General features: G+C 48.8%; 2 protein-coding genes across 21 annotated transcripts; one reads left to right on the top strand and one right to left on the bottom strand.

Moving 5' to 3' along the window:
- Positions 1-90: 90 nt before the first annotated feature.
- On the bottom strand, positions 91-8021 carry LOC112622444 (tubulin beta-7 chain). Of its 20 annotated transcripts, none has more exons than XM_025382098.1 (5): positions 4950-5312; positions 2873-2981; positions 2493-2603; positions 1578-2185; positions 91-1232 (listed from the first exon to the last, which is right to left on the bottom strand). In XM_025382098.1, exons 1-5 carry the CDS (start codon positions 5004-5006, stop codon positions 1128-1130), a joined length of 990 nt encoding a protein of 329 aa, XP_025237883.1. In that variant the 5' UTR covers positions 5007-5312; the 3' UTR covers positions 91-1127. The 20 variants fall into 20 exon arrangements, with proteins under 20 accessions (XP_025237883.1, XP_025237874.1, XP_025237888.1 ...); XM_025382089.1 differs by having other exon boundaries at positions 91-2087; positions 2160-2185; positions 4950-5295; XM_025382103.1 differs by having other exon boundaries at positions 91-1487; positions 2094-2185; positions 4950-5295.
- Positions 8022-8253: 232 nt separating this feature from the next.
- LOC112622442 (mediator of DNA damage checkpoint protein 1-like) lies at positions 8254-26313 on the top strand. Its single transcript, XM_025382074.1, has 15 exons — positions 8254-8586; positions 11362-11500; positions 12355-12735; positions 12821-12896; positions 13188-14668; positions 14819-14878; positions 15041-15133; positions 18186-18977; positions 19089-19159; positions 20448-22679; positions 22763-22882; positions 23014-23196; positions 23422-23547; positions 23636-23746; positions 25507-26313. Exons 1-15 carry the CDS (start codon positions 8389-8391, stop codon positions 25672-25674), a joined length of 6231 nt encoding a protein of 2076 aa, XP_025237859.1. The 5' UTR covers positions 8254-8388; the 3' UTR covers positions 25675-26313.
- The last annotated feature ends 1168 nt before the right edge of the window (positions 26314-27481 follow it).

A 27481-nucleotide genomic window follows, 5' to 3' on the forward strand; every position in this document is an offset into this window, starting at 1 on the left:
AGGTGTCAATTTAAGGAGAGCAGTGCACCTGAACTCAGGCCCCAGGCCTCCATCAGCAGTGTTTCCCTAAATAAGCACACATCTCGTAGCTTTTTTCAATTCCCATTTATTTTTGGCTCTTGGGGCGATGTCATCTTTTCAATATGAAAAAAAGCAAGTTCAACACAAAATAGAAATCTCAAATGTAGGAAAGAACAAAACTAAGTGTGTGTGGGGGGAAGCAACAGCAAAATGAAGAAATGAGATGTTGCAAAAAAAGATGGAGGGTTCCCCTCTCCTCTGGGGATTGACTCAAACACTGATGTGGCAGTATACACCATTCCAGTCAGGGATGCTTGTTCTTTTTTGGGAATAAGAAAAGATGGGGATTCAGAGGACGTTTCTGGAGGCTTAGGGACCAAGGCTGGTCTCTTTCCCCCCGCCCCTGCCCCCGCCCCCTTGATCCCTTTCTCTGATCAGGGGAAAGGAGTTTGAATGAGGGAGGTAGAGTTGGAAAGGGAAGGATTCCACTTGACAGAGTGGGTCAGACCCCTCCAAAGAGTAGAGCTTGGAGGGAGATTGAAAGTGGAGATAATACTGCTGACACCTCCCTTGAAGCTGAGATGGTAAATGGACATACTTGGAAATTAGTGACTTTAATAGCCTGGATTTCCCTCTCCAAAACTTTTAGAATGGAAAATCCCATCCCCTCCCTTATATAGTGACTTCTACCCACTACCTTCTACCACTTTCTACTTTGGGCTTAGGATGGTGGCCATTATCTACATGGGTTTTCAGCACCTGGTTGGTTCTAAATGGGATCTGGATGAGACCCAGCGTCTTGGAGATTTTTAAGAGGGAAATATTAACTGGACAGATGGAAGGAATGGGCACCAGAAGGAAATACAGGGTCACCAGAATGGCAGAAACCTAGGTTTCCCAGAGTGGAAAGAGAGAGGAAACATTCAACAAACAAGTATTTATTGAGTGCCTACTATGTGCTAGGCACTGTTCTAGACCCCCCCCCCCGGAAGAAAAAACAAAAAACAAGATAGAGGCAGCAAACACAAATTCTGAGGGAGAGGAAAGGGGCAGTTGAGTAAGACGGCTAAGGGAACTGAGAAGCCTGAGGTGATGGGGGCTCTGCCTTAGGCCTCCTCTTCGGCCTCCTCACCGAAATCCTCCTCCTCTTCTGCGGTGGCATCCTGGTACTGCTGATACTCAGAGACGAGGTCATTCATGTTGCTCTCAGCCTCAGTGAACTCCATCTCGTCCATGCCCTCGCCTGTGTACCAGTGGAGGAAGGCCTTCCGGCGGAACATGGCAGTGAACTGCTCCGAGATGCGCTTGAAGAGCTCCTGGATGGCCGTGCTGTTGCCGATGAAGGTGACTGCCATCTTGAGGCCACGAGGTGGGATGTCACAGACAGCTGTCTTGACGTTGTTGGGGATCCATTCCACAAAGTAGCTGCTGTTTTTGTTCTGCACGTTAAGCATCTGCTCATCGACCTCCTTCATGGACATCCGACCACGGAAGACAGCAGCCACGGTGAGGTATCGGCCGTGGCGGGGGTCACAAGCAGCCATCATGTTCTTGGCATCGAAGACCTGCTGGGTGAGTTCTGGCACTGTAAGAGCTCGATATTGCTGGCTTCCACGGCTGGTGAGAGGGGCAAAGCCAGGCATAAAGAAATGGAGGCGTGGGAAGGGGACCATGTTGACTGCCAATTTGCGGAGGTCAGCATTGAGCTGGCCAGGGAAGCGGAGGCAGGTGGTGACACCGCTCATGGTGGCTGAGACGAGGTGGTTCAGATCCCCGTAGGTTGGTGTGGTCAGCTTCAGAGTACGGAAGCAGATATCATAGAGGGCCTCGTTGTCAATGCAATAGGTCTCATCAGTGTTCTCTACCAACTGATGGACGGAGAGGGTGGCATTGTAGGGCTCGACCACGGTGTCAGATACTTTGGGTGAAGGAACCACGCTGAAGGTGTTCATGATGCGATCAGGGTACTCTTCTCGGATCTTGCTGATAAGGAGAGTGCCCATTCCAGAGCCTGTGCCTCCGCCCAGTGAGTGGGTCAGCTGGAAGCCCTGCAGGCAGTCACAGCTCTCTGCCTCCTTCCGTACCACATCCAGGACAGAATCAACCAGCTCGGCCCCCTCTGTGTAGTGGCCTTTGGCCCAGTTGTTACCTGCCCCAGACTGACCTGGAATGCAGTCAGGAGAAAAGCTCAATTAACAGGGTATGGAAGATACATGATGTTTCCATCTTTCAACTTTAGAAATAATTCCCTTGGATGTATCTTCTTTCTCCTTCACTGTGATGTATTCTCCCCCTACTGCCCCATAATGTACCAGCAACAGTAGGCACTACCTCTACCCTCCATAAGATTTCAGAATACAGTTCTTAGCACTCCAGTACAACAATCATCTCCTAACTTTTGCTGTGTCCTTGCACCCAAATAAGTTGAACACGATAGTATATCATCTGCTAATATCATCTGTATAACTTACCAAATACAAAGTTGTCTGGTCTAAAGATCTGGCCAAAAGGACCTGAGCGAACAGAGTCCATGGTCCCAGGTTCTAGATCCACCAGGATGGCACGAGGAACATATTTGCCACCTACAAAGAATAAAGTTAAGAGCTGTGAGATCTGGCAGAGGGAAAGGTTTATAGATACACTGGGAATGGAAGACAGCACGGACCCAAGACTTGTTCCAGGTCCTGCCACCAGGTGGCAGCAGACGTCTTTGGCCCCGACGGTGGTTCACAAAAGAGAGAAAATGATAGATTCACCAAAAGGGGATAAGGCGTGCCCAGGAATGGAAAGAGACCCCAGAGAAGTGGGAGACAGGGAAGGGAACCTGAGCTGCCCGGGCTCTTGCCTTTACCTGTGGCTTCATTGTAGTACACGGAGATGCGGTCCAGCTGCAGGTCGCTGTCCCCGTGGTAGGTGCCGGTGGGGTCGATGCCATGTTCATCACTGATCACCTCCCAGAACTGCCGGGCAGGAGCAACGAGACCACAACAAGTCAAGTCCCAGTCAACTACGTCCCCAACTACCATTTTATTTCATCTTTTTCTTAACTTTTTTCTTTTTTTTTTTGAGACGGAGTCTCGCTCTGTCGCTAGGCTGGAGTGCAATGCCGCTATCTCGGCTCACTGCAACCTCTGCTTCCCGGGTTCAAGCGATTCTCCTGCCTCAGCCTCCGGAGTAGCTGGGACTACAGGCGCGCGCCACCACGCCCAGCTAATTTTTTGTATTTTTAGTAGAGACGGGTTTCACCATGTTGACCAGGATGGTCTAGATCTCTTGATCCGCCCACCTCGGCCTCCTAAAGTGCTGGGATTACAGGCGTGAGCCACCGCGCCCAGCTTCTTTTAATTTTTAAGACAGGGTCTTCCTCTGTTGCCCAGCCTGCAGTGCAGTGGTGCAATCACGGATCACTACAGCCTGAAACTCCCAGGCTCAACCGATCCTCCCATCTCAGCCTCTCGAATAGCTGGGACCACAGACGCGCGCCACCACACCCAGTTAATTTTTTTTTGTTTTTTTTTTGAAGAGATGTGGCCGGGGGGAGGGGTCTCGCTTTGTTGCCCAGGATGGTCTCAAACCCCTGAGCGGGAGCGATCCCAATTAGCCCGCCTCAGCCCCACATCTCCCATTTTAATCCCACACGCGCTCAGGTCGTTGTTCTAGGGCCTGGCATCCCGTGTGCCTGCCACACCCTTCCCCTAGACACTCGCTCCCCCGGGAAAGCCACAGCTTTCCCTGCTCGGGATTATGTGCAGCGGGTCCCAAGTGCTCGGTGGGCGGATGGAGGTCGACCATACTTGGATAAGCGCCGCTGTTCTTCCCCCGAGCTGGGCACCGCCCCACCGCGCGGCGCACAAAAGGCTCGGGGCACTAGAAGAGCTGCTGCCGCAGTCGACCACCCCCCACCCTCCACGTGACTGCCGCGCACGCGCAGGTCGAGCCGCCGACAAAAGACTTCGCACGTGGGCGGGGCCAGGGGCAAGAATTCCGCGCGAGGGGCGGGGCCCGGGGTAGCGCGCCCCTCCCGGCGGGCAACGCCGCATTGTCCCCGCGCGCCAGCGGCGCCCTGGCCCCGCCCCGCAGGGCCCCGCCCTTCTGCTACAACGTAGCACCCGCACTTCCTCCCGCCCCTCCCCCGCTACACTGTAACCGCGCGCAAAAAAAAAAAAAAAACCCTTGGCCTCGGAATTTTATTCCTTTGCTAGATTTCTCCCCCTTGATTTAAAGCATTCTTTCTCTCTCATTAAGTCCTGAAGGACTCGTTAAAGAAAACCACACACCCCCATTTTCTCGACGTATCAGTTCACGCCCTAAAGAGGTCTCGCTTAGGGGCCATGAAAGCAAGAAAAATTAATCCCGTTCTTATTCTCCTTCCACCCAGGAACAACTACAGGACTGGCCCTCCGGGGTCGCGGGCGCGCTGGGGTCCCTGATCTTTTGTGAATGGTAGCGCCCGGCGCAGCCCACCCTGGCGCATCGCCCCCCGACCTTTGCACTGGAGCTCTCTGCAGCCGCCCGACAGCCTCACCCCTTCCCGCTCCCGTTTGGCCCTACGAACCCCGCAGGGGGGGCTGGGCGGGATGCACATGGGCAAAACCTCGCCCCGCTTTGTCTCCGACTGTTTCCGCATCTCTCTCCCTGCCCGGTTCTTGGACCGTTAGAAGCCCTTTTAAGTAACATATGTCCTTGGTCTTCCCGCCCCCGAAACCCGAAGAGCCCTTTTACTAGTTTCTCCAAAATCTGCCTGCCAAGAAAAATGATTCCCAGTTTTCCAAAAGCAAATGCTACTTATTATATATATAAATGTAACAAACTTGGGAGGGGCAAAGCTTGATTAAGAATGGAGAGTGCAAATGCCCCACAACCATTTTTTCATAACTTACCTGGATTTTTCCTTCTAAAAAGAAATAAAAGAGGTGTAAAATTCTTACCTTGGCACCGATCTGGTTGCCACACTGACCGGCCTGGATGTGCACGATTTCCCTCATGGTTAAAATTTATTTTTTTTGCTCGCCTCAAGGTATGTATGGGGCAAGAAAATAAGTAATTTTTTTTCTCTGCAGGTCGCAGGCTGGAAGATTGGAACGCGCCCCAGACGCTGGAGCAGCGAGGTGCGAACGCGGCGGCAGGAAGGTTCTGAGAGGGAGAAAGGAGAGGGGAGGGCGCGGAGGGAAGGCAGGCTGGGCGGGGCGCGCGTGCGCCGGGGCTGGGAGGCGGGAGAATCGGCCCCGCGCGCGGTCGGGAGACAAAGCCTCATCGAGCCTGGCCCTGATTAGTCGATGCCGGTCATGTACCAGGCGTCCATTGGCCTCTGAGCCAGTGGACGAGCGCAGTCCTCTTTGGGAGTTGTAGTCCCCTATTGTTCACGGTGCAAAATGAAGTGACGAATGGGTGGGTACCGGTTTGGTTTTTGTTGGGTTTTTGTTTTGTAAATGAAAAACGACCTTGCGCAAGATTCCTTTCCTCTGTGCCTGAGGTTTTTGTACAAAAAGTGAGCAGTTCTTGGGGATGCAGGAATTGAGAAGTCTGGGGTTCCAGAAGTTGGGTGGTGAGGCACGCCCTAAAAGCTCCCAGCTGCAGTACCTCTAGGGAAGACAGAATTGCTTAGCTCAGCGAAAAATGGGGAGGAGTGTGGCACCGTGCTCTGCTACCTCTGGCCTTTGGTGACCCAAGTCATGAACTTCAGTAAGCTTCTGCTCTCTCAAATACTTCAAGAAGGGAATCGCCCTCTTGCTATTTCCTTGGGAATTTTCGAGTCATTGTTTTGAAAGAGAAACAAAATTGCAGCAAGGGCTTTTCAGGATAGAGATGTTGTCTGGAGAGTATGTTCAAAGAATAAAATAGTTTAGAGAAACCGACATCGGGGATTTGTGAAACTAGAAGTCTCCATCCACGTAGGAGATCTGGGCCTTAGGGCAGACTTTGAAGACACCTTGATCTTCTTGTCAAACAGGGAACTATGGAATGAGATGCCTAATAGATTTTCAGTTTTTTCAGCCTACCTTTTTAGACATGTTAATGAAGTCAGTGGTTTTTCAATTCGCTTATTTCACTGACCAGGTGGCCGCCATTGCAACTCTGCAAGATACCCAGTATTGAAAAAGGAGAGAGGGGTAATTGATGGGGGAAAATTGGATGGGCTCAAGACAGAGTCCACCAGCTTCTTCCCAGAGATTTATTCACTTATTTGATAGTTACTATGTATCCACCAAATTAGGAACTATGGTTACAAAATGATTAAAAATTAGTTCCCTGTCCTCCAGGATGTTGCAGTCTGGCCACTCAGAAATGTAGTATCAAGTCAACATCATTGTTCATTCACATTCGATTACACACAGATCAATTTTTTTTTTTTTTTTGTATTTTTAGTACAGACAGGGTTTCGCCATGTTAGCCAGGATGGCCTCAATCCCCTGACCTCGTGATTCGCCCGTCTTAGCCTCCCAAAGAGCTGGAATTACAGGCGTGAGCCACCGCGGCGGGCAGATCAATGTATTTCTAAGTCGCCTTCTAAATAAGGGAACATCAACTTGTGTAAGCCCTCTCTTCCCACTTAAAATATAATGCTCTATGTTTTAGGGAAATGAAAACAGTCATTTTGTGGGAGTAGAAATAACTCAAAATACACAATCAGATAACTTGTTTCAATTTGTCTCTATATTAGCTGTAGGATCCTAGGAAAGTCCTTTTACTTTGCAGGACTTCAACTCCTTGTTTGTAAAATCTGCTTATTTGACTGTTGTGGACAGAATTGAGATAACCAACAGAAAGGACTTTATGAATTATGCAAGTGTTATAGTTACCATTTTCTTCATGTCTTATTGTGAGATAATAAAATGGGCCGGGTGCGGTGGCTCACGCCTGTAATCCCAGCACATTGGGAAGCCCAGGTGGGAGGATCACCTGAGGTTGGGAGTTCTAGACCAGCCTGACCAACATGGAGAAACCCCGTCTCTACTAAAAATACAAAATTAGCCGGTCGTGGTAGCGCATGCCTGTAATACCAGCTACTAGGGAGGCTGAGACAGGAGAATTCCTTGAACCCAGAAGGTGGAGATTGCGGTGAGCTGAGATCGCGCCATTGCACTCCAGCCTGGACAACAAGAGCGAAACTCCGTCTCAAAAAATAACAAATAAATGGCCGATCGCGGTGGCTTTCGCCTGTAATCCCACCACTTTGAAAGGCGAGGCGGGCGGATCACCTGAGGTCAGGAGTTCGAGACCAGCCTGACCAAATGGAGAAACCCGGTCTCTACTAAAAATACGAATTAGCTGGGTGTGGTGGCGCATGCCTGTAACCCCAGTTACTTGGGAGGCTGAGGCAGGGAGAATCGCTTGAACCCGGGAGGCGGCGGTTGCTGTGAGTCGAGATCGCGCCACTGCACTCCAGCCTAGGCAACAAGAGCTAAACTCCATCTCAAAATAAATTAATTAATTAAAAAATAAAAATAAATGATTTTATCATCCTTCCCTCGCCCCTCGAAAGGTGGGGACAGCCTTTAAGACAGAGTGCAAGCCAGTTTTCTCTGTTCGACTACAGATCTTTAGGATCTTGGATTTATGAAAATGACCTCAAAATGTCCGTCAGAGATGTATTCCCGGGAAGAAATAATATGACTTCTACTACAAACCAAATCAAAAGGAAATGAAATTCCACTGCAACAAGGAGTGAAATGCCACGCCTACGGGCTGTTCTCCAAACTGCAGCCCCCAGCCACGACTGCAACTCACTTTCATTTCTCATGAGTCAGCGGACACCATGTCTGGGAGGACCGAGGAAAGGCGCTCTGGCCGTACCGGACACGTCGGACGTCTATGGCAGAGCCCCTCTATCCATCGCCGGCAGCTGGCGCCAGACTCTCTGGTCGCGGTTTGGAAATCTGCGCGGGAAGTGGGTGGTGGGCGGGCAAGCGGTAGTGGGTTGTCCCTTGGAGCTGCCCAATCGACGTGCATTATTCTGTTGGCGCACCGCGGCCTTCAATTACCGTCATAGTAACTGATCTCAGCAGCCTGGTAGACACCTCCCATTTGAGCTGTAAGGGGGCGGGGAGGAAGGGGTGGGGATTTGGGTGTGCCTCTGCTCGACTGGCTGCAGCTGTGAAAGACAGCGGCAGCAGCCAATCAGCAAATCGGCTCTTTTCGGCACACGCACTCGCTCCACCCGGGTCGCGACCGTTACTGGTGGCGCGCGCGGGGACTCAAAGTAGGTGAGTTCTAGGGGCCTCGCCCACGGCTCCCCGGGAGCCATCTTGGTTCCCCCAGAAGGTGGGAGGGGCATGTCTTGGGTGCGACTGGGCGAAGGTGACTTGGAAGTTCGCTTCTCGGACCATAATACTCATCTTTACCTGGCGCCCCGCTCCGAGTTTAGGTATGAAGACGCGGAGACGTTGGGCCACAAGGGAACCCACTGAGGTGGGGACCAAAGATGGTGGCTCTTTGAATTGGAGCCAAGCGTGGTGGGCACTCGCTGAGTTGGCCTGTCATAAAGACAGAGTTGACTCTTTGTCCATGGGGCATCCTACTTTCCCTACCTGTCAACAGTTTCCCTTTAGAGTGGCATATTTTCAGGTGAATTCCATTTATGCTATTTTCTTTTCATCTCATTTGTTCCTTCATCAGTAGGCTCGGTGATGAGCCATCCCGAGGGCAGGGTTGATTTCCTGTTTGGTTCACAGATGTATGCCGAATACTTCAAACAGCACTAGGTATACCATAACCATTGAATGAATATGATGGACCCCAGGGGAAAGACACAGTTCCCCTAATTCAGTCCTGGAGGTAGGTGTGAAGGCAGAAATGGAAAGTAATGGTTACAGTGTAGCGAGAGATCTTAGGGTAAGCACAAGTCCATTGACCACTGTGGAACAGGCAGGATACACCAGGAACACCAGAAAGCAGGGAAGACACCAGGAAAAGGTTTGCTGAGAAAGTGACATTTGAGGCCGGGCGCGGTGGATCACGCCTGTAATCCCAACACTTTGGGAGGCCAAAGTGGGCGGATCACCTGAGGTCAGAGCTCGAGACCATGGTGAAACCCCGTCTCTACTAAAAATACAAAAATTAGCCGGGCGTGGTGGTGGGCGCCTGTAATCCCAGCTGCTCCGGAGGCTGAGGCAGGAGAATCGCTTGAACCCGGGAGGCAGAGGTTACAGTGAGCTAAGATAGCACCACTGTACTCCAGCCTGGATGACAAAGCGAGATTCCGTCTCAAAAAAAAAAAAAAAAAGTGACATTTGAACTGAATGTTAAAGAATAGGTAGAAGTTGGACCAGAAAACTAGGTGGGAAAAAGCCAAGGAATTGGTCTAAGGCATGAAGATTTGAGGGGACAAGAACAGTGTGTTCGAAGACTGGGGAAAAAGTCTGGCTGAACCATAGGCTTTTGCAGGTGAGGGGCAGGCATTACAAGATGTGAATTTCAGATCATGGAGAGTCTTGCTAAGGAGTTTAGATTTTATTCTGTGTGCACGAAAAACCATCAGAAGATTTTAGAGGAGAGACATTATCTGGGTGATTTGGGGCGTATCTTAACGTTATATACGCTTATATATGTTTCAAGGAGATCTGAAAATCTTAACCCAGCTATGTTGCAGTTTCTTTATCTGAAGAAATGGAAGATAATAATACCTACTTTACAAGGTTCTTGTGAAGATTAAATGAGTCAGAGTCAATATAAAGTAATTAGAACAGTGCTTGACACATAGGAAGCCTCTATATATGTCATCTTTTGTTATCATTTTTTGCAGTTGCATCTGATCATACTGAGGTGGTCTGGTAAAGTATAAAAAGCATGGGCTAAAAAAGAAAGAAAAACAACCAGGAACAGTGGCTCACGCTTGTAATCTCAGCACTTTGGGAGGGCAAGGTGGGCAGATCACCTGAGGTCAAGAGTTCGAGTCCACCCTGGCCAATATGGCAAAACCCCGTCTCTTCTAAAAATATAAAAATTAGCTGTGCGTGGCAGCTCGTGCCTGTAGTCCCAGCTACTTGGGAGGCTGAGGCAGGAGAATGGCTTGAACCCAAGAGACAGAGGTTGCAGAGAGCCAAGATTGTGCCACTGCACTTCAGCCTGTGCGACAGAGAGCAAGACTCCGTCTCAAAAAAAAAAAAAAAAAAAGGAGAAAGACAAAAAGAAGCATGGGTTTTGCAGCCAGAAGCACATTTATTCTTGTTCACTTAACCTGCTGGGATATCCTGAGCAAACTATTGAATGTATGTTTAGTATTAGTTTCCTAAATGCCTGCCTCATGTCTACTATGCCTGACCATAAGACAATGCCCAACACATGCTTGGCATGTGTTAGCAAAATAGCATTTTTCAAATTGTGGGTTGCAATCCAGTAGTGGATAGTGAAATCAATTTAGTAGGTTACAAATCAGCATTTAAAATATGTAGAACAGAAAAAAATAGAATGAAATATATCAGTATATTGTACGTAGTAAGGATAAACATTGTCTCTCAAAACTTGTTTCTATAAACAAGCACATGTTTTTATCTATTTATGTACTTGGGACATTACAATATTACTTTTTTTTTTTTTTTTTTTTTTTTTGAGATGGAGTTTCACTCTTGTTGCCCAGGCTGGAGTGCAATGGCATGATCTCAGCTCACCGCAACCTCCACGTCCTGGGTTCAAGCGATTCTTCTGCCTCAGCCTCCCAACTAACTGGGATTACAGGCATAAGCCACCATGCCCAGCTAATTTTTGTATTTTTAGTAGAGACAGAGTTTCTCCATGTTGGTCATGCTGGTCTCGAACTCCTGACCTCAAGTGATATGCCTTTCTCAGCCTAGCAAAGTGTTGGGATTATAGGCGTGAGCCACCACACCTGGCCTACAATATTTCTTGCTCTGCGTCATGGTCAAACTATGTTTTAAGGGCCGGACCCAGTGGCTCACACCTGTAATCCCATCACTTTGGTGGACCAAGGCAGGCGAATCACTTGTGGTCAGGAGTTCAAGATGAAACCTAACCAACATGGTGAAACTCCCTCTCTACTAAAAATACAAAAATTAGCCAGGCCTGGTGGCAGGTGCCTGTAATCCCAGCTATTCAGGAGGCTGAGGTGAGAGAATTGCTTGAACCCGGGAGGCAGAGGTTGCAGTGGGCCCAAGATCTTACCACTGCACTCCAGCCTGGGGAACAGAACAAGACTGTCTCTCAAAAGAAAAAAAAAAAAAATGTTTTAAGTGCTTCAGAAGGTTAACAACAGAAAGATTGGTGGAAAGAGAAGCATCAACATTCATAATGATCCAGTTTACCCCCCAGTTTTCAGTCTGATAACTCTGATGTTGTTTGTGTGAACCAATAATGAGGATAATTGATAATGTGTATCCTTCCCAGATCATGGAGGACACCCAGGCTATTGACTGGGATGTTGAAGAAGAGGAGGAGACAGAGCAATCCAGTGAATCCTTGAGGTGTAATGTGGAGCCAGTAGGGCGGCTACATATCTTTAGTGGTGCCCATGGACCAGAAAAAGGTCAGAGGGTATTGGATGCTCAAGTATTGATATAGGTCTTTTATTTTTGTGGGAAGGTATTTGGAGGGTTGCAAGAAGCTTATGTATGTTTCAATGAGATGTGAATTTTTCTTTTTGTATGAATGGAGGAGATGGGGCCGATTGAGTTGATTGTTGTAGGCTACTGCCCTGGGCTCACTAGAAGTGATTTTACTTTGATAAGAGAAGATTAAGAGATTGAAATGAAGTTTGGTGCAGTGACTCACACCTGTATTTCCAGTGCTTTGAGAGTCCAAGGCGGAATGATCACTTGAGACTAGGAGTTAGAGACCAGCCTGGGTAGCATAGCAAGACCCTGTCTCTACAAAAAAATTTTAAAATTAGCCAGGTGTGGTAGTTCATTGCACATCTGTAGTCCCACCTACTTGGGAGGCTGAGCCAGGATGATCGCTTGAACCCAGGAGTTCAAGATTGCACTGATCTATGATCATGCCACTGTATTCCAGCCTGGGTGACAGAATGAGACCCTGTCTCAAAAAAAATAATAAATAAAATCCAATTGTGTGCTCTGGAGATGGATGGTAGTGATGATTGCACAACAATGTGAATGCACTTAATGCCACTGAACTGTACACTTAAAATTATTAAGGTGATACATTTTGTGTTATATATATTTTATAACAGTAAAAAAAAAATCCATTGTGGATGGATGGGGTATCACATACACTTTTTCAGTGCCTAGATGTCCTAGGGCCTTCTATTTTTCTAATGCATACGGAGGCCTTGAGTGAGTAGTAGAGTACCTAATAGGCACTTTTTCCTAATGACAGGCCAGGACTCTGACCCTGGAACTTACCTGCCTCTCTAATTCTTAGATTTCCCACTACACCTCGGGAAGAATGTGGTAGGCCGAATGCCTGATTGCTCTGTGGCCCTGCCCTTTCCATCTATCTCCAAACAACATGCAGAGATTGAAATCTTAGCCTGGGACAAGGCACCTATCCTCCGAGACTGTGGGAGCCTTAATGGTACTCAAATCCTGAGACCTCCTAAGGTTTTGAGCCCTGGGGTGAGTCACCGTCTGAGGGACCAGGAATTGATTCTCTTTGCTGACTTGCTCTGCCAGTACCATCGCCTGGATGTCTCTCTGCCCTTTGTCTCCCGGGGCCCTCTGACTGTAGAAGAGACACCCAGGGTACAGGGAGGAACTCAACCCCAGAGGCTTCTGTTAGCTGAGGACTCAGAGGAGGAAGTAGGTAAGTTTGTATATTGGCAGGGTGAACGAGGAGACGGGAATAATGAGTGTACAACTGTCAACTTATTCTTTTCTGTTCTTGACAGATTTTCTTTCTGAAAGGCATGTGGTAAAAAAATCAAGGACCACATCTTCCCCCGTGGCAATGATAGTTCCAGAGAGGTGAGTGCCAAAGAGTCAGATACCTGAGTCTTCAAAATGAGGAAGAACCAGGGGCTAGAGGATCAATCTCTAAAAGAGATGATTATCATGAGAGTTGGGGCTGGGGAACCACACATATTCATTCACTCAGCTGAATGTTTATGGAGCACCTCTGATGTGCCAAGTGGAAAACAAATTGGAAACAGAAGAAGAAACACTACCTTGTGTCTCCCCTCAAGGAGCTCACAGTTGAGTTGAGGTATCCCTTCCAGGGAAGTAAATTCTATCGACTCTCTTTTCTTCCCTTCACAGTGATGAAGAGGGGCATTCCCCTGTCCTGGGTGGCCCTGGGCCGCCTTTTGCCTTCAATTTGAACAGTGACACAGATGCGGAAGCAGGTCAGCAATCAGCCACAGAGGAGGCCTCCTCAGCTGCCAGAAGAGGTGCCACTATAGAGGCAGAGCAGTCTGAAGCTGAAGTTGTAACTGAAATCCAGCTTGAAAAGGATCAGCCTTCAGTGAAGGAGAGGGACAATGACACAAAAGTCAAGAGGGGTGCAGGGAATGGGGTGGTTCCAGCTGGGATGATTCTGGAGAGGAGCCAACCTCCTGGAGAGGACAGTGACACAGATGTGGATGATGACAGCAGGCCTCCTGGAAGGCCAGCTGAGGTCTATTTGGAAAGGGCTCAGCCTTTTGGCTTCATCGACAGCGACACCGATGCGGAAGAAGAGGGGATTCCAGCAACCCCAGTTGTCGTTCCTATGAAGAAGAGGAAGATCTTTCATGGAGTTGGTACAAGGGGTCCTGGAGCACCAGGCCTGTCCCATCTGCAGGAGAGCCAGGCTGGTAGTGATACAGATGTGGAGGAAGGCAAGGCCCCACAGGCTGTCCCTCTGGAGAAAAGCCAAGCTTCCATGGTTATCAACAGTGATACAGATGATGAGGAAGAAGTCTCAGCAGCGCTGACTTTGGCACGTCTGAAAGAGAGCCAGCCTGCTGTATGGAACAGAGATGCAGAAGAGGACATGGCCCACCATGCGGTCCTTCTCCAGCGATGCCAAACCACCACTGGGAGAGACAGTGACACAGATGTGGAGGAGGAAGAACTCCCAGTGGAAAATAAAGAAACTGTCCCCAAGGCTCACACAAAGATTAGAGCCCTTGTTAGAGCACATTCAGAAAAGGACCAGCCTCCTTTTGGGGACAGTGATGACAGTGTGGAAGCAGATAAGAGCTCACCTGGGATCCACCTGGAAAGAAGCCAAGCCTCCATCACAGTGGGCATCAACACACAAGTGGAGGAGGAAGTCCCGCCAGGGTCAGCCATTGTACATATGAAGAAGCATCAGGTGTCTATGGAGGGGACAAATCAAACAGATGTGAAAGCAGACGGGGGACCAGCAAAGCTGCTTGTGGTATCTCTAGAGGAAGCCTGGTCTCCACATGGGGACTCTGAAATAGATGCAGAGGAGGGCACCTCCTTAGCAGCCTCAGCAGTTGCAGATGTAAGAAAGAGCCAGCTTCCAGCAGAAGGGGATGCTGGGGCAGAGTGGACTGCAGCTTGTCTTAAGCAGGAGAGAGCTTATGAGGTGGGGGCCCAGGGTGGGTCACCTGTGGCACAAGTGGAGCAGGACCTCCCTACCTCGAGAGAGAACCTCACAGATCTGGTGGTGGACACTGACACTCCAGGGGAATCCACCCAGCCACAGAGAGAGGGAGCCCAGGTCCCCACAGGAAGGGAGAGAGAACAACATGTGGGTAGGACCAAGGACTCTGAAGACAACTGTGATGGTAAGTGCTGGCCTTCCTTCCTTGACCTCTGAAATAAACCAGGGTTCTAACAGTTGGGGTTGGGGAGAGAAAGGTAGGGATTATTTAAGGAGTTTAGTGTCAGGTATGTTTTTTTTTTTTTTTAATTATCTAATATTCCTCCCCTACCAGATTCTGAAGATCCGGATCTGCAAGCTACCCAATGCTTTCTGGAGAATCAGGGCCTGGAAGGTGAGGACTTCTGTGTTATTTGAATCCTGTACCAGTGGGAGCTGGGAGATTAGACTGGTGGTCCTTGAAGGGTAAAGGCTAGTGTGGGTAGGGTAGGAGACCAGGAATCAGACCCTGCAGTAGTATGGAGGAGATGTACTTAGGTCATCTTTTCCTATACAGCAGTCCAGAGCATGGAGGATGAACCTACCCAGGCCTTCATGTTGACTCCACCCCAAGAACTTGGCCCTTCCCATTGCAGCTTCCAGACAACAGGTACAAGAAACTCTTACCTCCTCTGTGCCCCCAGTTTTGCATTCTCTTTTTTTTTTTCCTTTGTCACTCAGGCTGGAGTGCAGTGGCGCCGTCTCAGCTCACTGTAACCTCCACCTCCCAGGCGGTATCTCTTCCTTCAGCTTCCCAAGTAGCTGGGATTACAGCCGCCTGTCACCATGCTTGGCTAAATTTTTTGTATTTTTAGTAGAGACAGGGTTTCACCATGTTGGCCAGGCTGGTCTCAAACCCTTGACCTCAAGTGATCCGCCTGCCTCAGCCTCCCAAAATGCTAGGATTGCAGGCGTGAGCCACTGCGCCCGGCCTGCATTCTTTCTTGATTTGCCTTCCTACATGTTTCTTTCATACTCTGATGACAATCAACCCTTTGTATATGCGAGTTTGCATCCGTGAATTCAACCAGCTACAGACTGAAAATATTTAGGGACTGGCCTGGACAACAGAGAGAGACCTGGTCTCCACAAAAATGAAAAAATTAGCCCAGCATAGTAGTGAGCACCTGTAGTCCCAGCTACATGGGAGGCCAGGATGGGAGGTTCACTTGAGCCCAGCCTGGGCAATAGCCTTTCCCTCAACCCCCACCCCCAATGTCTCTTAAAAAAAACCACATTATTGCATCACTATTCACAGTAGGCAAGATATGCAACCAAACTAAATGTTCATCAACAGATGAATGGATAAAGAAAATGTAGGCCGGGGTCGGGCACAGTGGCTCACGCCTCTAATCCCAGCACTTTGGGAGGCCAAGGCAGGCAGATCACCCGAGGTCAAGAGTTTGAGAACACCTTGACCAACATGGAGAAACCCCGTCTCTACTAAAAATACAAAATTAGCTGGGTCTGGTGGTGCATGCCTGTAATCCCAGCTACTCAGGAGGCTGAGTCACGAGAATCCCTTGAACCTGGGAGGCGGAGGTTGTGGTGAGCTAAGATTGTGCCATCACACTCCAGCCTGGGCAACAAGAGTGAAACTCTGTCTCAAAAACAATAGAAAGAAAAGAAAACGTAGGCGGGGCACAGTGCCTAATGCCTGTGATCTCAGCACTTTGGGAGGCCGAAGTGGGCGGATCACATGAGGTCAGGAGTTTGAGACCAGCCTGGCCAACATAGTGAAACCCTGTCTCTACTAAAAATACAAAAATTAGCTGGGCATGGTGGCAGGTGCCTGTAGTCTCAGCTACTCAGGAGGCTGAAGCAGGAGACTCATTTGAACCCCAGAGGCAGAGGTTGCAGTGAGCCAAGATCACGCCACTGCACTCCAGTATGGGTGACAGAGTGAGACTTCGTCTCAAATAAAAAAAAGAAAATGTGTATATAGGCTGGGTGCGGTGGCTCAAAATACAAAAATTAGCTGGGCATAGCGGCATGCACTTGTAGTCTTAGCTACTCGGGAGGCTGAGATGGGAGGATTGCTGGAGCCTAAGACACAGAGATTGCAGTGAGCTGAGATCACGCCACTGCACTCCAAACTGGGCGACAGAGCAAGACTCAATCTAAAAAAGAAAATGTGTTTATATACACAATGGAACAGTATTCAGCCACAAAAGAGAATGAAATCCTGTCATCTACAGCAACATGGATGAACCCTGAGGACATTATGTTAAGTGAAATAAGTTGGCACAGAAAGACAAATATTGCACGCTCACTCATGTGGCAGCTAAAAACATGGATCTCATGGAAGTAGAGAGTAGAATGATGGTTACCAAAGGCTGGGAAGGGTAGAGGGACCGGATGCATAAAGAGGTTGGTTAATAGATACAAAAATACAGTCAAGATTGAATGAATAAGTTCTAGTATTCAGTTCCACAGTAGGGTTACTATAGTTAATAATTTATTGTATATTTCAAAATAGCTAGAAGAGATTTGATATGTTTCCAATACAAAGAAATGATAAATGTTTGAGATAGTGGATATTCCAATTATCTTGGTTTTATCATTGTACACTGCATGCATGAGTCAAAATAGCACAGGTACCGCATAAATATGTACCATTATTATGTGTCGATGAAAAAGAAAATGTGGTATATATACACAGTGGAATACTATTCAGCCTTTAAAAAGTAGGAAATTCCAGCCAAGCATGGTGGCTCACACCGGTAATCCCAGCACTTTGGGAGGCTAGGATGGGCGGATCACTTGAGTCCAAGAATTCAAGACCAAACCCCATATCTACAAGAAATACAAAAAATTAGCCGGGCGCATTGGCACATGCTATAGTCCCAGCTACTCAGGAGGCTGAGGTGAGAGGATCTCCTGAGCCCAGCAGTTGGAAGTTGCAGTGAGCCAATATCATGCCACTGCACTCCAGCCTGGGTGACAGAGTGAGACTGTGTCTCAAAAAGAAAAAGAGAGAGACTATTCAGGGAACTCTCTTATTAGGCTATGATGTTTTTATTTTTTTATTTTTTTGAGACAGGGTCTCTGTCACTCAGGCTGGAGTGCAGTGGTATGATGAGAGACTATTCGGGGAACTCGTATTAGGCTATGATGTTTTTCCTTTTGTTGTTGGGGTTTTTTTTCTTTTTTTTTTTTTTTTGAGACAGGGTCTCTGTCACTCAGGCTGAAGTGCAGTGGTATGATCGCAGCTCACTACAGTCTTGACTTCTGGGGTTCAAATAGTTCTTCTACCTCAACCTCCTGGGTAGCTGAGACTACAGGACTACAGGTCCCTGCCCCCACACCTGGCTAATTTTTTTGTATTTTTTTAGAGATGGGGTTTTGCCATGTTGTTCAGGCTAGTCTCAAACTCCTGACCTCAAGCAATCTTCATGTCTTGGCCTCCCAAAGTGCTGGGATTACATGTCTGAGCCACCATGCCCGCCCAAGGCTATGACCTTTTTGAGACAAACGTTAAATGTTGTAACTACCACCCTTATTCCCAGCTTTCCTTTAATAACCTGTTCAGATTTATTATTTATGAGTTTATCTAAATCTTTTCTCATCATATTTATTATGTCAATCTGTACTTCCCTTTCCCTCCTCCTCTCCTTTTCTCTCTCTCTCTCCCTCTCTCTCTCTTCCTTCCTCCCTTCCAGGTACCCTAGATGAACCATGGGAGGTCCTGGCTACACAGCCATTCTGTCTGAGAGAGTCTGAGGACTCTGAGACCCAGCCTTTTGACACCCACCTTGAGGCCTATGGACCTTGCCTGTCTCCACCTAGGGCAATTCCAGGAGACCAACATCCAGAGAGCCCAGTTCACACAGAGCCAATGGGGATTCAAGGCAGAGGGAGGCAGACTGTGGATAAAGGCATGGGTATACCAAAAGAAACAGCAGAGAGGGTGGGCCCTGAGAGAGGGCCACTGGAGAGAGAAACTGAGAAACTGCTACCGGAAAGACAGACAGATGTGACGGGAGAGGAAGAATTAACCAGGGGGATACAGGACAGAGAACAAAAACAGTTGTTAGCTAGAGACACCCAGAGACAAGAATCTGACAAAAATGGGGAAAGTGCAAGTCCTGAAAGAGATAGGGAGAGTTTGAAGGCAGAAATTGAGACATCCAAGGAAATACAAGAGAAACAAGTACAGAAGCAGACCCTTCCAAGCAAAGCATTTGAGAGAGAAGTAGAGAGACCAGTAGCAGACAGAGAGTGTGAGCCAGCTGAGTTAGAAGAGAAGGTGCCCAAAGTGATCCTGGAGAGAGATGCACAGAGAGGGGAGCCAAAGGGAGGGAGCCAGGACCAGAAAGGGCAGGCCTCCAGCCCAACACCAGAGCCTGGGGTGGGGGCGGGGGACCTTCCGGGACCTACCTCAGCCCCCGTACCTTCTGGGAGCCAGTCAGGTGGAAGGGGATCCCCAGTGAGCCCCAGGAGGCATCAGAAAGGTAAGTGAAGGCAGAGGGGAACTCGAGGTGATACACAGGCCTCATAATAATCAACCCCTGGGCAACCAGCTGCCTGCAACTCAGCCACCTTTGTGTTTATTTTCTGTCTAGGCCTCCTGAATTGCAAGATGCCACCCACTGAGAAGGCTTCCAGGATCAGAGCTGCTGAGAAGGCTTCCAGGGTGAGAGCTGCTTTTTCTACCTCCTACTCCACAAGTCATCTCTATATCCTCTCCAACGCTCCTTCACCTAGCCTCACTTTAATCTATTCTTTTCTCATTATTCAGTTTTCTTCCATTTTTATCACTCCTTGATTGGCTTCTATTCCTTTATCCTCGGCACCCATTGTTTTCCATATCTGTTTCCCAAGTTGTATCTCCTACCTGACTCAAAAGAAAGATCCTTCGTGTTTCTTCTTTCTTTGCCCCAGCCATCCTTTTCATTACCATCATCCATGTGTGGAGAACACTATAGTAGCATTATGGAGACAGGTCCATGGGGAAAGGTAGCTTCCCAGGTATATCCCAGTCTAATGGAGGAGAGATCATAGACAGAAAGGGAAATCCAGTAAGCATATTTTTTTTTTTTTTTTTTGAGACAGAGTTTCGCTCTTTTTACCCAGGCTGGAGTGCAGTGGCGCGATCTCGGCTCACCGCAACCTCCGCCTCCCGGGTTCAAGAGATTCTCCTGCCTCAGCCTCCCGAGTAGCTGGGATTACAGGCATGCGCCACCACCCCGGCTAATTTTGTATTTTTAGTAGAGACGGGGTTTCTCCATGTTGGTCAGGCTGGTCTTGAACTCCCGACCTCAGGTGATCCACCTGCCTCGGCTTCCCAAAGTGCTGGGATTACAAGCGTGAGCCACCGCGCCCAGCCCAGTGAGCATATTTTTTGTTTTGTTTTTGTTCTTTTTTGAGACAGAGTCTCTCTCTGTCACCCTGGCTGGAGTGTGCAGTGGCGTGATCTTGGCTCACTGCAACCTCCATCTCCCGGGTTCAAGTGATTCTCCTGCTGCAGCCTCCCAAGTAGCTGGGACTACATGTGCGTGTCACCACGCCCAGCTAATTTTTATGTGTTTTTTTGAGACAGAGGCTCACTCTGTCACCCAGGCTGGAGTGCAGTGGCGCGATCTTGGCTCACTGCAACCTCTGCCTCCCAGGTTCAAGCGATTATCCTGCCTCAGCCTCCCAAGTAGCTGGGACTACAGGCACCTGCCAACACACCCGGCTAATTTTTTTTGTATTTTTAGTAGAGACGGGGTTTCACTATGTTGGCCAGGCTGGTCTTGAACTCCTGACCTCGTGATCCACCCACCTTGGCCTCCCAAGGTGCTGGGATTATAGCCGTGAGCCACTACGCCTGGGCGAAATCCAGTAAGCCTATCTAACCATAAACAAGTATCAAGAACAGTATCCAAGTTCTATCTCTTTTCTCCACCTCCTCCCCCTCACTTGCTTCTGTTTCTCCCTAGGGCGATCAGGAATCTCCAGATGCTTGTCTGCCTCCTACAGTGCCTGAAGCCTCAGCCCCACCCCAAAAGCCCCTTAACTCTCAGAGCCAGAAACATCTTGCACCTCAGCCCCTTCTTTCTCCCCTTTCACCTTCTATCGAGCCAACCATTCGTAAGACCGGGCAGGATAGGAGTCAGGAAGCTCCAGAGACTCCCTTGTCCTCAGAGCTGGAGCCTTTCCACCCAAAGCCTAAAATCATAACTCGGAAGTCCTCCAGGATGACACCCTTTCCAGCTACCTCTGCTGCCCCTGAGCCCCACCCTTCCACCTCCACAGCCCAGCCAGTCACCCCCAAGCCCACATCTCAGGCCACTAGGAGCAGGACAAATAGGTTCGCTGTCAAGACTCCTAAACCAGTTGTCCCCACAGTCCCTGAGCTCCAGTCTTCCACCTCCACAGACCAGCCTGTCGCCTCTGAGCCCACATCTCAGGCTACTAGGGGAAGAAAAAATAGATCCTCTGTCAAGACCCCTGAAGCAGTTGTGCCCACAGCCCTTGAGCTCCACCCTTCCACCTCCACAGACCAACCTGTCACCCCCAAGCCCACATCTCGGACCACTAGGAGCAGGACAAATATGTCCTCTGTCAAGACCCCTGAATCAACTGTCCCTATAGCCCCTGAGCTCCCACCTTCCACCTCCACAGAGCAGCCTGTCATCACTGAGCCCACATATCAGCCTACTAGGGGAAGAAAAAATAGGTCCTCTGTCAAGACCCCTGAAACAGTTGTGGCCACAGCCCCTAAGCTCCAGCCTTCCACCTCCACAGACCAGCCTATCACTCCTGAGCCCACATCTCAGGCCACCAGGGGTAGGACAAATAGGTCCTCTGTCAAGAGCCCTGAAACAGTTCTCCGCACAGCCCCTGAGCTCCAGCCTTCCACCTCCACACACCAGCCAGTCACTGCCAAGCACACATCTCAGGCCACCAGGGGCAGGACAAATAGGTCCTCCGTCAAGACCCCTGAACCAGTTGTCTCCACAGCCCCTGAGCTCCAGCCTTCCACCTCCACACACCAGCCTATTACCCCCGAGCCTACATCTCAGGCTACTAGGGGAAGAACAGATAGAACCTCTGTCAAGACTCCTAAAATAGTTGTGCCCACAGTCCCTGAGCTCCAGGCTTCCACCTCCACAGACCAGCCTGTCACCTCTGAGCCCACATCTCGGACCACTAGGGGAAGAAAAAATAGGTCTTCTGTCAAGACCCCTGAAACAGTTGTGCCCACAGCGCCTGAGCCCCGTCCTACCACCTCCACAGACCAGCCTGTCACCCCCAAGCCCACATCTCGGGCCACTAGGGGCAGGACAAATAGGTCATCTGTCAAGACCCCTGAATTAATTGTCCCTATAGCCCCTGAGTTTCACCCTTCCACCTCCAGAAGCCAGCTTGTCACCCCTGAGCCCACATCTCGGGCCACTAGGGGCAGGAAAAATAGGTCCTCTGTCAAGACCCCTGAACCAGCTGTCCCCACAGCCCCTGAGCTCCATCCTACCACCTCCACAGACCAGCCTGTCACCCCCAAGCCCACATCTAGGGCCACTAGGGGAAGGACAAATAGGTCCTCTGTCAAGACTCCTGAACCAGTTGAACCAGCAGCCTCTGATCTTGAGCCTTTTACCCCCACAGACCAGCCTGTCACCCCTGAGGCCATACCTCAGGGTAGTCAGAGCAAAACACTGAGGTCTTCCACAGTAAGTGCTATGCTAATTCCTACTACCCCTGAATTCCAATCTCCTGTCACCACAGACCAGCCTATTTCCCCTGAGCCTATTCCTCAAGCCAGTTGCATCAAGAGGCAGAGAGCCACTGGGAATCCTGGCTCCCTCACAGCTCCCATTGACCATAAGCCTTGCTCTGCACCCCTGGAACCTAAATCCCGGCCCTCAAGGAACCAAAGATGGGGAGCAGTGAGAGCAGATGAATCCCTTACAGCCATTCCTGAGCCTGCCTCTCCCCAGCTTCTTGATATACCAACTCATGCCTCCCAGATCCGAAAAGTGGAACCAGCAGGTAGATCTAGGTTCACCCCAGAGCTCCAGCCTAAGGCCTCTCAAAGCCGCAAGAGGTCTTTAGCTATCATGGATTCACCACCACATCAAAAACAGCCCCAAAGAGGGGAAGTCTCCCAGAAGACAGTGATTATCAAGGAAGAGGAAGAAGATACTGCAGAGAAGCCAGGGAAGGAAGAGGTGAGGAGAGGGCTAGGACCACAAAGCTGGGAAAAATGGCTTCGGGGCTCTGAAACTCCCACCAAGATTTTTCTCAATCTCAGGATGTCATGACTCCAAAACCAGGCAAGAGAAAGAGAGACCAGGCAGAGGAGGAGCCCAACAGAATACCGAACCGCAGCCTCCGACGGACCAAACTTAACCAAGAATCAACAGCCCCCAAAGTAAGAGACAAGGGCATGGGACTTTGTGGGAGACAGAGATGAGGGGAGGATGCAAGGAGACCTGGAGGATTGTAGAGATGGGTGCTGATGGTGTGGGTTGCTGTGACCACCTCGGGTCAACCCTTCCACAGGTGCTCTTCACAGGAGTGGTGGATGCTCAGGGAGAGCGGGCCGTGCTGGCACTGGGGGGAAGTCTGGCTGGTTCAGCGGCAGAGGCTTCCCACCTGGTCACTGATCGCATCCGCCGGACAGTCAAGTTCCTGTGTGCCCTGGGGCGGGGAATCCCCATTCTCTCCCTGGACTGGCTGCATCAGGTGAGAGGCCAAGGGATGATGACAGACCAATATAGTGGCAAGACTGCTCACGTAGTACCCTAGAAAGTTGTGGAAGGGAAGAGGCGTTACAGGAAGACAGGGGCATTAGTGAGCCAGAAGCCTGAATGATTTAAAAGACATTTTGTGAGCTCTCTCTAAGTGCTAGGCAGCAGAGCTGGGTGAGGGGCTGGGCTGAGCTTTGATGCTGACTGCTGCTGTCCTTAGTCCCGTAAGGCCGGTTGCTTCTTACCCCCGGATGAATATGTGGTGACCGACCCTGAGCAAGAGAAGAACTTTGGCTTTAGCCTTCAAGACGCACTGAGTCGGGCTCGGGAGCGAAGGCTGCTGGAGGTGAGAGGCTATCTCTTGACCTGTGCTTCAGCCCTCCCTCCAGTGCTTCCCAACCTACAATACCGTCTCCACCATTTCTTTCTCTTAGGGCTATGAGATCTATGTGACCCCTGGAGTCCAGCCACCACCACCTCAGATGGGAGAGATCATTAGCTGCTGTGGAGGCACATACCTACCCAGCATGCCTCGGTCCTATAAGGTATGCTTAGGATGTTCTGGGTCTGGGTGAGGTGGCAGTGGCAGTTAAAGAGGTGGCTGGAATGGCAAAGGTTGGAGGGGAAAAAAAATGGAGGTACAGAAAAGAATATAGAGTAGTGAGAGGGTGGGGAAAGACCTATGGTATAGAAAGGGATAGGAATGAGGGGACAGATCTGCTGATACACCCATATAACAATCACCGAGATTCAGCAGCTTAATTTAGATTATGCTACTTTTGCTCCATCTATCCCTTTTTTCCTTTGATTTTCTTTGCTGAAGTATTTTCTTTCTTTTTATTTTTCTTTATTCTTTCTTTTTTTCCTTTCTCTTTCTTTACTGAAGTATTTTAAAACAAACTGCCGGGGCCGGGCGCGGTGGCTCAAGCCTGTAATCCCAGCACTTTGGGAGGCCGAGACGGGCGGATCACAAGGTCAGGAGATCGAGACCATCCTGGCTAACACGGCGAAACCCCGTCTCTACTAAAAACACAAAAAATTAGCCGGGCGAGGTGGCGGCGCCTGTAGTCCCAGCTACTCGGGAGGCTGAGGCAGGAGAATGGCGGGAACCCGGGAGGCGGAGCTTGCAGTGAGCTGAGATCCGGCCACTGCACTCCAGCCTGGGCGACAGAGCGAGACTCCGTCTCAAAAAAAAAAAATAAAATAAAACAAACTGCCAATATTACATTATTTCTTCCTACATACTTAAATATACATCTCTAAGAAATATGTGCATTTTGTTTCATAATCACAATGCCATTATTGATCCTAAACAAAGTTAACAGTAGTTTATTGGTCATTTGCTCCCACTCCATTAATAAAATTTCCCCCATTGACTGAAAAATCTCTCTATGCAGTTGTTCAAATCAGGATTCAAATAAAGTCCACATACTGCCACAACTATTATCCTCTTAATTCTCTTTACTCTACAGCATCCCTTAACCCACCCAGCTATTTTTATGCCATCAATTTCCTGCAGAAACTGGGTCACTTGTCCTTTAGAATGTTCCTCAGTGTGGAATTTTGGGTTTGCCTCCTTGTTGCATCATTTATCTTGTTCCTCTGTATTCCATATTTCCTGGAAACTGCAGATAATTGTAAAAGCTTGAATGAATTCAGGTTCATCTTTCTAGCAAGTGTGTTTCTTTTTTTTTTTTTTTTTTGAGACAGAGTCTTGCTCTGTCGCCAGGCTGGAGTACAGTGGAGTAATCTTGGCTTACTACAACCTCTGCCTCCTGGGTTCACACCATTCTCCTGACTCAGCCTCCTGAATAGCTGGGACTACAGGCGCACGCCACCACACCCAGCTAATTTTTTTTTTTTTTTTTTTGAGATGGAGTCTTGCTCTGTCGCCCAAGCTAGAGTGCAGTGGCGCAATCTCAGCTCACTGCAAGCTCCGCCTCCTGGGTTTACACCATTCTCCTGCCTCAGCCTCCCAAGTAACTGGGACTACAGGCGCCTGCCACCACGCCCGGCTAATTTTTTTGTGTTTTTAATAGAGACGGGGTTTCACCGTGTTAGCCAGGATGGTCTTGATCTCCTGACCTCGTGATCTGCCCGCCTCGGCCTCCCAAAGTGGTGGGATTACAGGAGTGAGCCACTGTGCCTGGCCTAGCAAGAGTAGTTCATAGACAGTATGCGGTGTGCTTCACTTGGCTTCATATAGGAGGTATTATTTTAGTGATGCTAAGACTGGTTAGTGGGTCCTGAACCCATTTCTAGGATTCTTTTTCACCCCTGATTTTGTCTTTGCTGTCTTCCCTAGCCTCAGAGAGTTGTGATCACATGCCCTCAGGACTTCCCTCGTTGCTCTGTTCCACTGCGTGTTGGGCTGCCCCTCCTCTCACCTGAGTTCCTGCTGACTGGAGTGCTGAAGCAGGAAGCCAAGCCAGAGGCCTTTGTCCTTTCCCCTTTGGAGATGTCATCTACCTGAGAACTCCACTACCCTTTTCCCTCCCAGACCACGAATTAGAAGATATTTGGAAGAAAGAACTCAGGGCGTTAGAAAGGATTGGGGTATATTGATACAACTTGTCCTGGAACATGTGTGGGACCAGAAATCTTCATGAATAAATGAAAAGATAAGGCGTTTGGAAGCCACAGGTGGTGGTTGTTTTTGTTTTGTTGTTTCATTTTTATGGCCATTTTATTTGTAGTTTTTTATTTGTATAGATTTAGGGGATACAAGATTTCTTACATGTATATACTAAATGGCCATTTTAAAATTAGTTTCATGCTCAGATGTCATAAGTGGCAGGTATCTTTAGCTAGACTGTTGTAGTTATTGCTCAATGCCACTCATGGTGTCCTACCTCCTATTTGGAAACCATCTCTATTGTTTTCTTACTGAGATTTTTTGGAGTCAGGAACTTGAAGGGATGCTTGGAGTGAGTAGATTTGAGGGTCCAGTTATGGAGTGCTACTAAAACATTTTCTTCTCTCCTGGCCTCTGGAAGCATCTTTAGCTTTGACTTTGGGCAAGTCTCTGTACTTTTCTGGCCTGCTTTTCCAGGATTTATAAAATTAGAGCTTAGGCTTGACCTCTGTGATAAATAAATATTCACTCTGTGCCTTATGGTGTAGTGTAGTTTTTTAAAATGTCTAGGTCTCAAGACACAAACTTTAAAAAAAAAAGTCACGGACTTGTATTTAATTCATCATTATTTTCTATTTAGGGCAAATTATATAACATTTCTTAAGGTTTTTTTTTTTTTTTTTTCTTGAGACAGGGTTTCATCTCTGTCACCCAGGCTGGAGTGCAGTGGCACCATCTCAGCTCACTGCAACCTCCACCTCCCAGTTCAAGCAGTACTCCCACCTCAGCCTCCTGAGTAGCTAGGACTGCAGGCACACACCACCATGCCTGGCTACTTTTTTTTTTTTTTTTTTTTTTTTTAATTGTTTAGTAGAGACGGGGCTCTATTAAATTTTTGTATTTTTGGTAGAGACGAGGTTTTGTCATGTTGCCCAGGCTGGTCTCTAACTTCTAACCTCAAGTGACACACCCACCTCAGCCTCCTGAGTAGCTGGGATTGCAGGCACATGCCACCACGCCCAGCTAATTTTTGTATTTTTAGTAGAGATGGGATTTCACCATGTTGGCCAGGCTGGTCTTGAACTCCTGACCTCAGGTGATCCACCTGTCTTGACTTCCCAAAGTGCTGGGATTACAGACATGAGCTACCATGACTGGCCTTTTATTTTTTTGAGACAAGGTCTCACTCTGTTGTCTAGGCTGAAGTCTAGTGGCTTGATGTCAGCTCACTGCAGCCTTGACCTCCTGGGCTCAAATGATTTTCCTCTCAGCCTCCCAAGTAGCTGGGACCATAGGTGTGTGCCACCATGCCTGGTGAATTTTTGTATTTTTGGTAGAGACAAGGTTTTGTCATGTTGCCCAGGCTGGTCTCTAACTCCTGACCTCAAGTGATCCACTTCAGCCTCCAAAAGTGCTGGGATTACAGGCTTGAGTCACCGTGCCCAGCCAAATTTAAAATTTAAAAGTTGATTACAAGGATGTGGAGAAATTAGAATCCTTATACATTGCTGGTAGGAATATTAGATGGTTCAGCCTTTGTGGTAAGCAGTTTGATGGTTCCTCAAAAAGTTAAACATATGGATGGGCACAGTGGCTCACACATGTAATCCCAGCACTTTGGAGGCCAAGACGGGCAGATCACTTGAGCTCAGGAGTTCACGACCAGCCTGGGCAACATGACAAAACCTTGTCTCTACCAAAAATA

The sequence above is a fragment of the Theropithecus gelada genome, chromosome 4 (genome assembly GCF_003255815.1).
Source record: "Theropithecus gelada isolate Dixy chromosome 4, Tgel_1.0, whole genome shotgun sequence".
Lineage (NCBI taxonomy): Eukaryota > Metazoa > Chordata > Mammalia > Primates > Cercopithecidae > Theropithecus > Theropithecus gelada.